Below are 13,002 nucleotides of genomic sequence, written 5' to 3'. Positions count from 1 at the left end.
GCGGTGAACATACATTTTCTCTTAACAATACAGAATTGAAAAAGGATCTTAGTAGCAATGATCAATGTTCACCCCTTTGTACTTTCTTTGAAGAGCGCAATAGACAGGAATCAATTTAGAAAGTGACACAAAAAAAGCTCCTGAGACTCTTTCAGGATACAAAAGGTATATTTAAATACCATTGCTTTTGTGCAGTTTTTGGACATTTACAGCTTTCAGAAGTTTAAAAATACACAATTGGCAAAAATAATTTAATGAACAAGCTGATTACACATTCACTCTTGGTATACTTTTTTTGGTTAAAAAATAGTAAGACTACCAAACCTATTGTAATCATCTGTGCACTAGATCGGTTTGGAAATATATTATATTTAGAAGTACCCTGAATTGTAGGTATAGAACAGATGATTGGAAGTTTACTCATTTTGTTAAGCAGTCCAATATCTAAATTAAAGAGTATATATCTCTGAAAAGCATTTTGCAGTCTTAGTTTTCCTGACTTTTCTTGGTGTGTGTAAAGAAAAGATTTCCATATACTTTTAACAGTCATAAAATATTAAACGAAAGTGTTTTTCCCCAGTGATCTTGAACAGCAGTTCATTTAATACTAATAAGTTGACCTTATTAGTATAAAAAATAATCTTGTCATGGTATTAGCTAACACAGTCTGTATCAGTTTTGTAGCCTCTGAATTTAGGAATTCATGGCTTGTGCTGTTCACTCAAGTCTTCAGATTATCAGGAAGAACAGGATCCAGTGTAGCGGTCTGGCCAGAGCATTTCAGAATTTTAATTCACTATTTCTTAATGGCCAGTAGGTGCCAGCAGTGGGATGCATTTCTCCCTATTGCCAACAATGATTACAGTAGACTCCATTAAATGAACATTCACCTATTAAAAACACCTTTTTCTTCTCCACAAAATATATAAACACAACTAAATTCCAAAATTATTTTCAACATTTTCTTTTTTGCTTGAACGTACCTCTACTATTGTATCTTTCCACAATGACAGAGCCAGGCAGGGCTAGTGGATCAAATGCAGTGTAAAGATGAAACAATTTTGGTTCAAAGAGCCATATTAAGACTTGGCATTGTCCTTATGAAGCTAAACCCAACTAATTTACCTTGTAGTTTTAAAGATGCTAGTCCCTTGATATGCAGTGAAATATTCAAGGGATCTGTCATTCACCTTATATTTTCAGATCATCACTATACAAAAGCAGTTTCAGCTTATGACAGATTATTAAAAGGGTATTAAACAGGCACATTGAACAAAGATTCTTGACTTTGTAGACTCATTCTACAATGCCTTTTTAAAACTTGTTAATGAGGTAACCACTACAATTTAAGGCAACTATTCTTGTGAAATCTCATTGCTTTTTTAAAGCTGTATCAAGTTCAAAGAAAACATTTTACAACTAATCGCCTCAATAATGATCAAATACTGTAGCAAAAGTAATGCACTTCACAAAAATCATTCAGTGATCTAGGTTCTCTTTCTTACAATTCATATATTGATAAGAGGGGGCAAAAAAAGAAAAACTGCAGAACCCTACACAATCCAATCAAAACTTAAAAATGCATGCGCTACTGCAGTGATAAACACCTTTATCTGTCGACTGTAAAAATTTAACCTCTGCATTTCTATATAAAATATGCACAGATATGCAAAACCCCTTGAAACAGCAGCAAAACTGTACAGTAAATCTTACAAATGATGTTTTCTAGGCAACAAAAATCAGTCATTAGTTTAAAACAGTAGAACCCGTCCATGCATCAGGTAACATATTACAGTAGCCATAACAATCAAGAGTTCAGTGGCTCAAGTGGGGCGTTTATTTTCTGTTTACGGAAAATGACTGCTCGGTGACTGCATCGGAGCTTCTCTGTGGTCCAGCTGGTTCTGGAGTCTGGCAAAATTGGAAAGTTCTTCCAGCTCCTGGAACTGCCTGTCTGTCTTGTGGCTGACGAGCGACCGGTAGAAATGCACCGCGAAGACGATGAAGATCAGCCCGAAGGGCACCATGATGGACGTGGAGGCGATGGCTGCCGCCTCCCCGGCGCTGATGGTCTCGGTGGTGTTGTGCTCGCCGGACGGGGACAGGGGGTTCCTCTTGACGGGCAGGAACTTGACCCAGCACAGCAGCACCACCTCGGCCAGGAAGAGCAGGGTGCCGATGACGGTGGAGAAGGCCCAGGCCAGCTCGATGTGCCGGTGCATGCGCTCGTGGGGCGACTCCTTGACGGAGTTGAGGTTGTGCACGTTGCTCACCGCCTCGATGTTGGGCAGGATGCACGTGCTGATCATGAGGGCGAAGAGGTGCACGGCCACCAGCACGGTGGTGCAGGCGCTGAAGGCGATCAGCAGGCCGGGGGGGTAGTCGTGGTTGGGCTCCAGCTGGACCTCCACCATAGCTACCTGGGGGCGGCAGAGAGAAGACAACTTTCGCTACTCACAATCTAGATCAAATCTGTCGAGAGGAGAGAGTTCCCGTGTAGTCTTACTAATGGTTAGAAAATGTCCGAATTGCACTTCGGTTTTTCATGGTTTAAAAGTATATACATTTTAAAACTTTAAAACCACAGTTTTTCCAGGGCATTTGCCTTTAAGACAGAAACTAAAAGACTTGTTTTGGTATAGCTTCCGGTCGTTTTCCTGTGCCCCCTGCCGCCACGCCGTACTTGGTCTTCGCGAGAGCGTGTATAAGTTGTGAAATGTTGTGAAAAGACAAAGCAGTGCACAGAGCTCCATGAAGTCAGAATCCCACCAGGGGTTTCCAGCTTCACGCACCCCAGTTCCTCTTCTTCCGATCGCAATGCAGATGAGCTCAGAGTCTGTGGGGATGGGCTTAATATGTCAGGTATCCAATTCACCAGAGGGGTCAAAGCCCTTATCGTTAAAACTGCCCTGGGATGTAAGCTAAATAGAATGCTTTCCCAATGTTTCCTGGATAAAAATCAGACAAAAGTAATGTCCAAAAAGCAGCAGCTCCAATTCTAAACCATACTGACTCCATGGCAATTCTTCATCCATACAAAGAGGCAGGAATAATTTGGGCTTGTGAATAAAGCATTTTTATTGTTTTTCTAAAACCGGAAATGAAAATAAGGGTGAAACACAATAAAAATTTATTTAAAAATAATTCAGAACCGAAGCTCCCGGTCATACCTGATGCTATTATCTCTTTGGTGCTTGTTGTGATCAATTCTTTAATGCTTCAGCATCTTTCAATGTCAGGCCAAGCGTGTCAGGACTCCACACAAATACCTTTCTTTAGAATTTTTTTTCTAAAGTTGACACGCTTGCGCTGGTAACAGACATTTTCACTGTGTTGTGGAAAGGCCTCGAATCAGAATTTAATGGAAGAAGATAAATGAAGATTATGCTTCCTAAAACATTTTTTCCCCCTTTTCAGTCAAATGACTGAAAGGACGGGCCTCTTTACCAACAGTTACCATACGAGATGTAGTTTTAAAAATACCTCATGTGCAAACTGGGGGTGCACAACAGGTTTAATGAATCAGGACTGAAAAGGAAAAGGCTAAAAATAAATAATACTAAGTATGCCTTTGCTGTAATGTGGTTATACATTAACCCTTAATAATGAGGTTAATTCCACACTGAAGATTGCAAAGAAAGATGTTCTGGCTATTAAGCATTCTACAGGAGTAATACCTGACATCAGAAGAAGGCTCATTAGCTGAAACATTTTTCTCTCCTGCTTGTCACTACAGAGTTAAGCTCTACTTAATTAATAAGTCCAATCGGTATTACTAAATGCACTACATTCCATTTTAATAATACGTGTACCATTGTGGTGCGGTTACACCTACAACTTCCCATTAAAAAAATAACACAAGGAAGTCGAAGTTTTGCATAACCCATTTAGGGTACTAAATAGTGAGTGCCGGAGGACAGACCATAGGTTATTAATTTTTAACCTCAGGAGCTGTTTTTTTTCTCCACTTTTCAGAAAAGAAAAGTGGCTCACTGAAGCATGCTTTATGATCCCTTCCATTAACTGTTTTTTGGCCTTTTCAAGCAAGGGCTGGATGAGGTCTTTGCACCCGTTTGTTGATGAAACATCAAATGAACCGGACGGACTGGAGGGCCTCCTCTCACTTGCAACTAGCCAATCACATTCCACTGCTACCTACTGAAACAGCAAAATAAATACGGGGCGGTGCGGTGGCTCTGTGGCTAAGGACCTGCGCCTGTGGCTGGAAGGTTGCAGGTTCAAATCCCGCGGCCGGCAGAGGAATCCTACTTCACTGGGCCCCTGAGCAAGGCCCTTCACCCCAGCTGCTCCAGGGGTGCTGTACAGTGGCTGAGCCTGCGCTCTGACCCCAAGCTTCTCTCTCCCTGTCTGTGTGTCTCATGGAGAGCAAGCTGGGGTATGCGAAAAGACAAATTCCTAATGCAAGAAAATGTATGTGGCCGATAAAGTGATCTTATCCTATCTAAATGTTAAATGCTCTGCTTTTTCCCACCATTTCTAAACCCTACAATAGATGAGAACACGAAAACCAATAAATAAGTAATTTCAAACAGAAAGTGTCATAAGGACCTAAGCAAAGGCATGGCTAAAACCGCTATAGCACACAATCCACTCCACCAACCTATGTTAGTACTGAAAGTGCTACTTTTATTTGAACATTTTTCAGCAAACTACTGATGGCAGCATCTGTACCATTAATTGAGATTGGCTGGGAATCCGTGTGGAGATAAGCAGCAGAATCACTGAGGCAAATTAAACAAACACCGTCTACAAAGAGTTCTGAAGAAGATGATGAGCATAATGGAATGTGTGGCTCACCCCCTCCGCTGTGAATTCACACTGCTCCCCTGCGGGAGACAGCTCACCAGGTATAACAGGAACAGACTCCGGAAATCTTTCATCTCAGCTCTGGAACTCTCTCCCAAAGGATATCGGAGATTCACCGTCTCTAAACTCCTTCAAATCCAGACCTAAAACCTTCTTCTTTAGAAGAGCCTTCACCTTAACTGGTTTCGTTCTTTACCCCTCTGCTCTTACTGGATTTGGTACCACCATCAACATACTCTCATCTTGCGTTTTTTTTTTAATTGTTGTTGCTGCTGTTGTCTTTCTATAAAGCGCTTTGAGAAGCCACCTTAAAACGCACTATATAAAGTAAAGTTTATTTTTAGTATTATTATCACCTCTGCAATCCCACTCTTAATGTAAAGAAGCTCTCTTATCTCCTGAAACAATGCTCTACGGACTTCTTAGTTGGCGATGTTCGTCCGTCTTTGTTGTATTGCTGTGTTACACTCTGTTGCAAAACACATTTCCCCCAGAGGACAATAAGGCTTGAACTGGAATTAAACGGAAACGCCCTGCGGACACTCCTCAATGTGCAACAGAACAAGTACGATTTTCAGAATGAGTGAAAGTGATCACAGTGGAATGGATGTAGAGCAGATACAGTCTAGGGTGTTCCTGTATAACCCTAGGTCATCTCCAGTTTAAACCAATGCCTCTTACAATCTAAACCAGGGAAGATGGGAAGTACTCTGCCAGTGTACAGCCACACAATTAATTTGCAGTGATCTCTGTTCCTACCCCCCCAAAACAAAAATCAAAACCCCACTAAATGCACTCCTCCTTTCATATATTTCACAATGACTGTTCTGCAATAAGTCGGTATGTCGGCGCAGTGCTGGAGCCCTGGGTTCATTGCCGGACCTGGGGGGCTACCTGCCTGGAGTTTGTGTGGGGTTCTTCCAGGAGCTCCAGTCTTGCCCCACAGCCCAATAGCGTATTGGCGTGGTTAATCGGGTTCATTGGCTTCTGTGAGAACTGGGCCTGGTGTGAGCGTGTGCAAGTCTTCGTCTGCCCTGTGCTGGACTGGTGTCCCAACCAGGGTGCCCCCTGCTGGGACTACAACCAGCAGTTAGAGAATGGCTGGGTGCCAATATAAACATTTCCTAAGATGTTCAATGTGAGTTTTCGGCCCATTTGGAAGCCACTCAAGGCAGAGCTCTGGACAAAGGAAGAAGAATTGCTTCCTCCAGCGCAGTCGGGAAGGGAATCCCTGCCATCCCTGCTTCCCAGACACACATACTGGCTACAGGTACTTTTCGCTCTCCGTTTGCAGACCAGCGTTTGCGGACTGCCCAAATTTGCAGCTATACCGCGAGTCACATCGAGGTGCAGAAAACACAGGTTTTGTGTATTCGATTCCTGGGTATAATACATCACAAAATCTCACCTGCAGTTGCTAACTATATTCCTTTTTAAATGTAATAGTGATATTACAAATGACAGTAGTTTTAAAAAAAATCTCAATCAAAATAGTAGAGGGGGGCTCCCTGTGTTTTATTAAGGGGAATTTTGGTGCTGTGCTTATAACAGAACTGTAGCTTTATTATACAGATGAACTATTCAGTGCGATCTATTAAAGGTTTGAAACCCTTTAAAAAGCACAAATGCAGTGTTTGAAGATTAGCCTGCACAACACAGATGCACAAATGCAGCACTGTCAAACCCTTTCAAGACGTAAATTACTGAATACGTGCTATGCCAGACTTACATTCTTTCTACATGCAGTACTCGAATGGAAAATCCCTATCTTGGTATGTAGGCAATAAGAAAGTATAGCATTCATTAATGGATAGCTATAAGACTGTTTTTCACTTATTTCATATCTTGGCGCTAGTTTTACTGCTAAGTATTATAAATTGTACTCAGTGTCAGTTTTGCCACCCTATGCGCACCCAAAGAAACAATGTCGGGTGGAAAAAAATGCAGCACTGGAGATCTGCAGTGGAATACCGATAAAGACTAAATTTATTATTCTAGTGGGTTGTGTACACTGGTTGCACCTTCGCATAATTTACTAAGAACATCTTAGACGTATACTGGCAGAATTGCACAAACACGACCAGAATCTCACGGGGCTCAATGCGGACTTAATTTACTTCCTGACTGCAAAATCCCACCCCGAATTTCAATGCGTGAAAATTAATGAATATTTCGGCACACAAAATGTTCCCATATGGGTGCGTTCCTTTGCCAGCCGTTCGCCCACGTGAAATCACCATAAAATGGCAAAATGTTGTTCAGTGCATCAAATGCCCCTATGAAACTCTACCCAACTGAATCTGACAGCTTTAAATGATAAAACTTCAGTGGATTCGGGGAGCGGAGTTCATGCAGAGCTACAGTCCCACAAGACGGCGCAGCTCTCATCGAGAATTTTGGGGTTCCAATGCAAACATGAGATCTCCAGCCCGACTTAAAACTTAAAATACATCAAATAAAGCAATTGATTAAGCAAGAGGTACGGGCAGCGCAGATCGTTTTAACCAAGATCAAAGCCAGAGGCATGTCACTGTCAAGACGCTGAAAAAACTGCACGGCACCAAAGACGAACAGGAAATCAAATCGTTATCATGACGGGGATTGTTGACACGGCAGCTAACTTATAATAAAAACGATACGAAACTAATCTGAAATCTGAAAAACTAAAACATCACACATCTCTATTAATACCTCTTCGTGCACCGGCACAAATGAGCAAGTTTAACTGTCAAGGCACGCTCGCTTTCCTTCAACGGGGGGGAAAAAAAAAAAACCCCACTTAACGACAACTTTTAAAAAAAATAATTCGGCGCCCTTCTCGGCCACATAGTAGCCGTACTCACCATTGCGAAACCTGAGAGAAGGGCTGACGTTCTGCTCGAAGCCTTGAGCTTGGCTCTGCTCAGATAGAGCTTCCTCCAGGACAGAGCCTGCAGCGAGTGCTCGTTAAGGCTCATCAAAGAGAAGCGCTGGGCGAACTTGGGCAGGGTGCAAAACGGGCCGCTTCGGCGGTTACAACAGGGTCTTCCGTTTGGAAGAGCAGACCGTCCCAGCCTCAGGATGCGGCCTCATGAGACCCTGCGGTTCACAGATTCCGGGATCGAGGAGGGGGGGTGGGGCGGGGGACAACGGACCGTCGGCTGCCGACAGACCGCTCCGTCTCAACAACTTCTTATCCAACAGAGCAGAGAGGAGAACAAGACGCCCTCTGTTTCCCAGAACCCCGTGCGGCTACCCGACGCAGCGCTCATATGTGACACCCCGCCCTCATGAAGGCGGATACTCCCCCTCCCGAGTCGACTGGGTCCTGTTGGAGCCGCCATTTGGGCCGTGCAATTGGTAGTTACGGATGCAACTCTGAAGGGTCAAAGATATTTTTGCATGTCCCTCCCCTATTTTGACAGCCTGCCTTTTTTTTTTTGTAGCAGAACTCATTTAGCTGTAAAGGTTTCTATCCCAGTAAAAGATGAATGGTGGAGCTCAAATCACTGGTCTACATTCGAGTATTCTATGTCCACAGTGTGAACGTATGAATCAAGAACATACACGTAGCGATTTAAACTGATCCTTTTAACCTGAAGCTATTGCTTTTGAACTTTTCAGGATCGATGGCCATTAATCTTTCCCGGAAAGGAAGACGTTTGAAACAACACACATTAGATCAGATTTTGGATTCAGAGCTTAGGTTCCCAAGAGTTTTTCAGGGAATACGTTGGACTTTGTTTCATTTGAATGCGGCTTTTGAAATGAGGGTTAATGGCCGAAAAAACATTTTAAATTATGCAATATCAGTTGTACAGTAGCACAGCACTGAATCAGTACTTGCCTTTAAAACACCACATTCAGTCGACATGCAGTCCATACTAAATACAGTCTTTTGCGATGATTATCGCATTGATTGTCTATCGCGTTCTGGAGCGGGGTCGTCGCATAGTCCGGAAGATCTTACGGACATTCCCCGTGCCATTTGTCCCCGAAAATAAAATCACACACACGCACAAAGACCGCTAACCCCCATCGTGGAATGTCCACGCGAGGACGGCCGGGGGGGGGGGGGGGTCTAGACTTCGGTTAAACCATTTTTAACAAGGGGAGGGACACCTGAAACCAACTCTGCAGAGCTAGTGGCCGGGCTATCCGACACGTTACCAACAAAAAAAAAAGCGATGCCGCCGTGCGTGTCGCTGTGTGTGTGTACATGCACAATGTCATGCATCTGGAGAGGCACGCTGCATGCACGCACCGTCTCTCGCTTTACACAACACACACAACAGCTGCAGCGCCTGCGTGCATGCTTATTGCAGACTCGTGACCCAGAAAGAAAAAAAAAGAATCAGGGTAGACGTGACTTTAGGATTGTTTTATTGGAGCAGCACCGCATCGAAATACAATTGCTTTTATGCTGTTGAAAACTATGAAGAACGCGAGGATGTAGGCTTGAAGTTGTGAATAAAGATGACGCATGACGCTCTCTAGCAATGTTTTGATTCTTTCGGCCGTGACGTCAGCTCAATACTATACAAAAATGGTGCCTACTTAGTTTGGAATCGGAAAGCAAAGTGTTTTCTAACTTTAAATGTAGCATTTTCGGCACAATGCGAGGCTAAAGTGGTAAAACTGGCGAATTCTCCAAAAAATGGAGGCGCACGCAGAATCTGGACGCAGACTGGTGTGTAGTTTTACCCTATCCTTTTATAGCCAGCCTAGGAAAAGGGACTGAAAGTGTAAGAAATCTATTTAGAAGCATTTTCGGTATTAGAAACAACATTTTAATGTTTCACACTGCTTCACACTGTTTTGCGGCATATCGATGCGTGCAGATCTAATTTCACAGGTTTCGGTGAATTACATGTATTGGCGCAGCAATGTGAGGAATCTGACGCTGGACTTATTTTTGTTTTTAGCGTTGAGAACGTATCCCCGTTTTAAATGGTGGTGAGAGCCGTGTAGCACAGGAGTGTGGCTAAGCCCTGTCTTGCAAGGCAGATAATGACTGAAAACATTTAACTAGCGTTCAAGCGCTGTATATATTCTTTTTTTTTTTCATTTAGGCTTGATGGGCCTAGGGAGTTACATTTATTTAAATAACGCTGTGATGCGTGCTCCTTGTGTGTTGTAAAAAATCTTAACAATCTTAAATCTCGATGCATTTTGTTTTTTTTTTTTACGGGCGCAGCTCGTGTTACTTCAAATTAATAACGCGATTGGTAAGCAAAGTGTCTTACCTGAATGGTTTAAATATGAAAACAGCAATTTTTAAAAATATATATAAAAGCAGCAGCAAATGGGCATTGTGTTACAAAAGTTAGTTAAATATTCGCATTGTTTTTATTGTTGCATAATGCATACATGAGCTCCAACGAAGGGTACTTGATTTAAAGTTAATGTCGGGGGTGGGGAGGATGGCCATAGTCGATTTTACTTTTTTTTTAAATGTAATTTTCAAACACAGCGCTCCATCGGTAGGAGAATGTACGACGAAAATGAAGATCTGTCGGATGTGGAAGAAATTACGAGTATCCGAAGTTTTAATTTGGAGGAGAAACTTAAAAGTGATTCATATAATACTAACTACGTGGTGATGATGGACGGGAAAGGTAAATATCCTCGCCTCTGAGTTCCATTCATAAAAAAAAACATATCCACGCCTTCCGACCCAAACGCCATCTGCTACAGAGTGCATAGTGAAGGTCACGCAGTACTGGCTCAAGTCAAACCCGTGTTCAAGTTTGTATTTTCCCGCCTGGGTTTGCTGTGCAGGGAAGTACTGTCAGGTGCTAGAGCTTGAAGTCAAAGCCTACCCATGTTGCTCTCATAGTTATGCCTTAATCTTTTTTTAAGCTTCAAATTGCACGGCACCAAACGTGACGAATAAAAAAAAAAAACCCCGGTGTAAATAGCCAAAAACCACACAGGCATCTACGTTATCCGCATGTGAGTGTGCAGAAATAATATTGAATTTTAATGCTAGGATTATCGATTGTATCACCTTCCTGGGTACGGTCTGGCCACATTTAATCATTAGCAGAATACGCACTATGAGGCGTAATGAATTTTTGAATACTGTTAAATATGGAAAAGTTGTCTAGCTGCGTTTGCAATTTTGTCACGCAGATTTTACCTACGAGTATGTGCAAAGAGAAGCGCTCAAGATCCCTCTAATTTTTAAAACCAAAGATGGACTGGGAATAAGGTGAGTGACAGACGGTACATTTACGGCTCATGCACTGCACTCATTTAAAATCTCATACAGTTTGTAAGAAACCACAAATATCGATTAATCATAATAACATTAAATTAACACAGCCTAGTAGAATGCGTGTCGTAAGTTTCGTTTTTTAGTTGATCGAAATGACCAAAGCGGGATGTGTTGGATATGCATCAAGTGTAAAAAAAAAAAGTAAAACTAATTTGGATCATTTGGAAGCACACTTCGGTGCAATGCAAATATCCTAATCGTGTTTTTTCCTTATTTCCGAAGGATGCCAGATCCCGACTTCAACGTAAGCGAGGTTAAAGGTTTGGTAGGTAAGTAGGTCTTCCATGTTTGCTTTAAATCGTGAACAGTGCCGTTTTAGTCCCCCATGAATAGCGATTTTGGGATGTTGTGCAAGCTCCTCTGTATTTAACATAAGAGCAAACCGGTTTGAAAAAATCATAGCGGGATTATACAAGATTCGTTTTAAGTCGGCGTATTAATATTTCAGAAACATAACTTTGTTTTGATCCATTTTACTTTTTAACTTGTGCAAAGCTTGTATAAAAGACGCCTAAGGCGTTGTGTTGGTGTAGCGGTTTGCTATGAAGCGAATCCCGACTAGTCCACTCTCCCTTTGAGAGTTAAGCCACCTTGCGGGTACAAAGCTGAAAGCATTCTTCCGTGGGTCCACAACAAGCTAATACCGGAACAGCTGAAGACAGCATGAATCAATTTGTGAGGGTATACTCAAATTGAGATGAGTCATGTTTTATCATCAGGCTGAGCTGGAATTCTGCTTTCTACATTTAAATAGTAAAAAGTCATCCAACATATCCCTGTAATGAAAAGAGCACTCGGATATTTCTGATTCTGCGAAGCAGTTACTGTCGTATTTTTGTTGAATTTAGAACACTACGTATTATTTACTTTGTAAAGTCATATCACTGTAATCATTAATGCACGAGACAGTGTTATTTGAATGCATTAACATACTGTATTACAGAACAGGTAAATTAATTAGATTATATACTATTAATCCCGATGATGATTCGCTTTGGTGAAGCCACATCTGATAGGAAAGGGTCCAGCTCCTTCATCTAAGAACAAATGAAAAACTCAGGGATGAATGAAGGTTGCTGCTTTTGTTTACACTCCTGATGAGTTTTCCTTGGAGGGGATGAACCCACCGGTATTTAGAAATACCAGAGCATGTTAAAAAAAAGGACTGGTAATGCAACATATCTGCTGTGTGTCTGACTGTAGTTTTTTTTTACCTCACTAATCTTAAAAGCTATGTGGTTGAGCTATACAGTTTTGCATTGGTGGTTTAGCAGTAATTAAACTGTCGCTAGCAGGTTCTTCAAGGATTCCTTGAAGGATGGGGAAAGAGATGAATTCAGAGCTGCAGAACTCTTCCCATGCTGTGCTGGGTTCAAATCTACTGTTCTTCTCTGAGGGACAGGACAGCCATAATAGCCGGGCTGTGCTTTAAGCAGTCTGAAGAATCTACTGTACATCCACATGGAGTCAGTAGATTTGCAGCATCTTTACACCAATCAAGTCTTTCAGGATCTTAGCTAGGGCAGTTGCATTGGTAGGAGGTCAAGGGTTATTGTTCAGGGGGTCTGTTGGTATAACTAGAACTGAACAGCTCTAGCTTTTGCATTCAATTTTCAGATGGGGAAAAATTGCAGCTTTTGCATCTGATCTGTGCAGGTGTCTGCATTCATACAGTTTGTCGGGTTTTTTTTTTAAGCAGTTCTTGAATGTTTTACATCGCAGGTTGATAGCCTAGAAGCGAAAGTGTTAAAGGTTGTGCTAGCACAGTCAACTTCCGATCTGAGTTGAGAGCCAGGCGGCCTTTTGTATGAATGGAAAGCAACACCAAGCCTGAACCTCTTGCAGGTGGGGTGTGTAGAACAGGACGTTTGTCGTCAGCGCTGGTCGTGGGCGGTGCAACAGCAGCAAGTGGAAAT

General features: G+C 42.3%; 2 protein-coding genes across 2 annotated transcripts in view; one reads left to right on the top strand and one right to left on the bottom strand.

The window, feature by feature from the left end:
• Positions 1 to 149: 149 nt before the first annotated feature.
• On the bottom strand, positions 150 to 8,052 carry orai1b (ORAI calcium release-activated calcium modulator 1b). The gene is made up of 2 exons (XM_088935623.1): positions 7,671 to 8,052; positions 150 to 2,420 (listed from the first exon to the last, which is right to left on the bottom strand). The coding sequence occupies exons 1-2, from the start codon at positions 7,782 to 7,784 to the stop codon at positions 1,848 to 1,850; spliced, it is 687 nt and encodes a 228-aa protein (XP_088791749.1). The 5' UTR covers positions 7,785 to 8,052; the 3' UTR covers positions 150 to 1,847.
• Positions 8,053 to 9,389: 1,337 nt separating this feature from the next.
• Positions 9,390 to 13,002, top strand: part of kdm2bb (lysine (K)-specific demethylase 2Bb) — a 79,685-nt gene continuing 76,072 nt past the window's right edge. The window contains exons 1-4 of the mRNA XM_088935336.1: positions 9,390 to 9,496; positions 10,280 to 10,424; positions 10,942 to 11,020; positions 11,309 to 11,355. Of these exons, the coding sequence (XP_088791462.1) occupies positions 9,464 to 9,496; positions 10,280 to 10,424; positions 10,942 to 11,020; positions 11,309 to 11,355 (304 nt within the window). The 5' untranslated portion in view covers positions 9,390 to 9,463. The remainder of the gene's footprint in view (positions 9,497 to 10,279; positions 10,425 to 10,941; positions 11,021 to 11,308; positions 11,356 to 13,002) is intronic.

The sequence above is a fragment of the Atractosteus spatula genome, chromosome 17 (genome assembly GCF_055471065.1).
Source record: "Atractosteus spatula isolate fAtrSpa1 chromosome 17, fAtrSpa1.hap1, whole genome shotgun sequence".
NCBI lineage: Eukaryota > Metazoa > Chordata > Actinopteri > Semionotiformes > Lepisosteidae > Atractosteus > Atractosteus spatula.
This window is presented reverse-complemented; position numbering and strand designations above follow the sequence as displayed.

Bases quoted from the DNA above. Each gene is read 5' to 3' on its own strand.
- orai1b (XM_088935623.1), bottom strand. From the start codon at position 7,784: ATGAGCCTTAACGAGCACTCGCTGCAGGCTCTGTCCTGGAGGAAGCTC. The intron at 2,421-7,670 runs GTGAGTACGGCT...TGCCGCCCCCAG, and splicing joins TTCTCTCAGGTTTCGCAATG to GTAGCTATGGTGGAGGTCCA.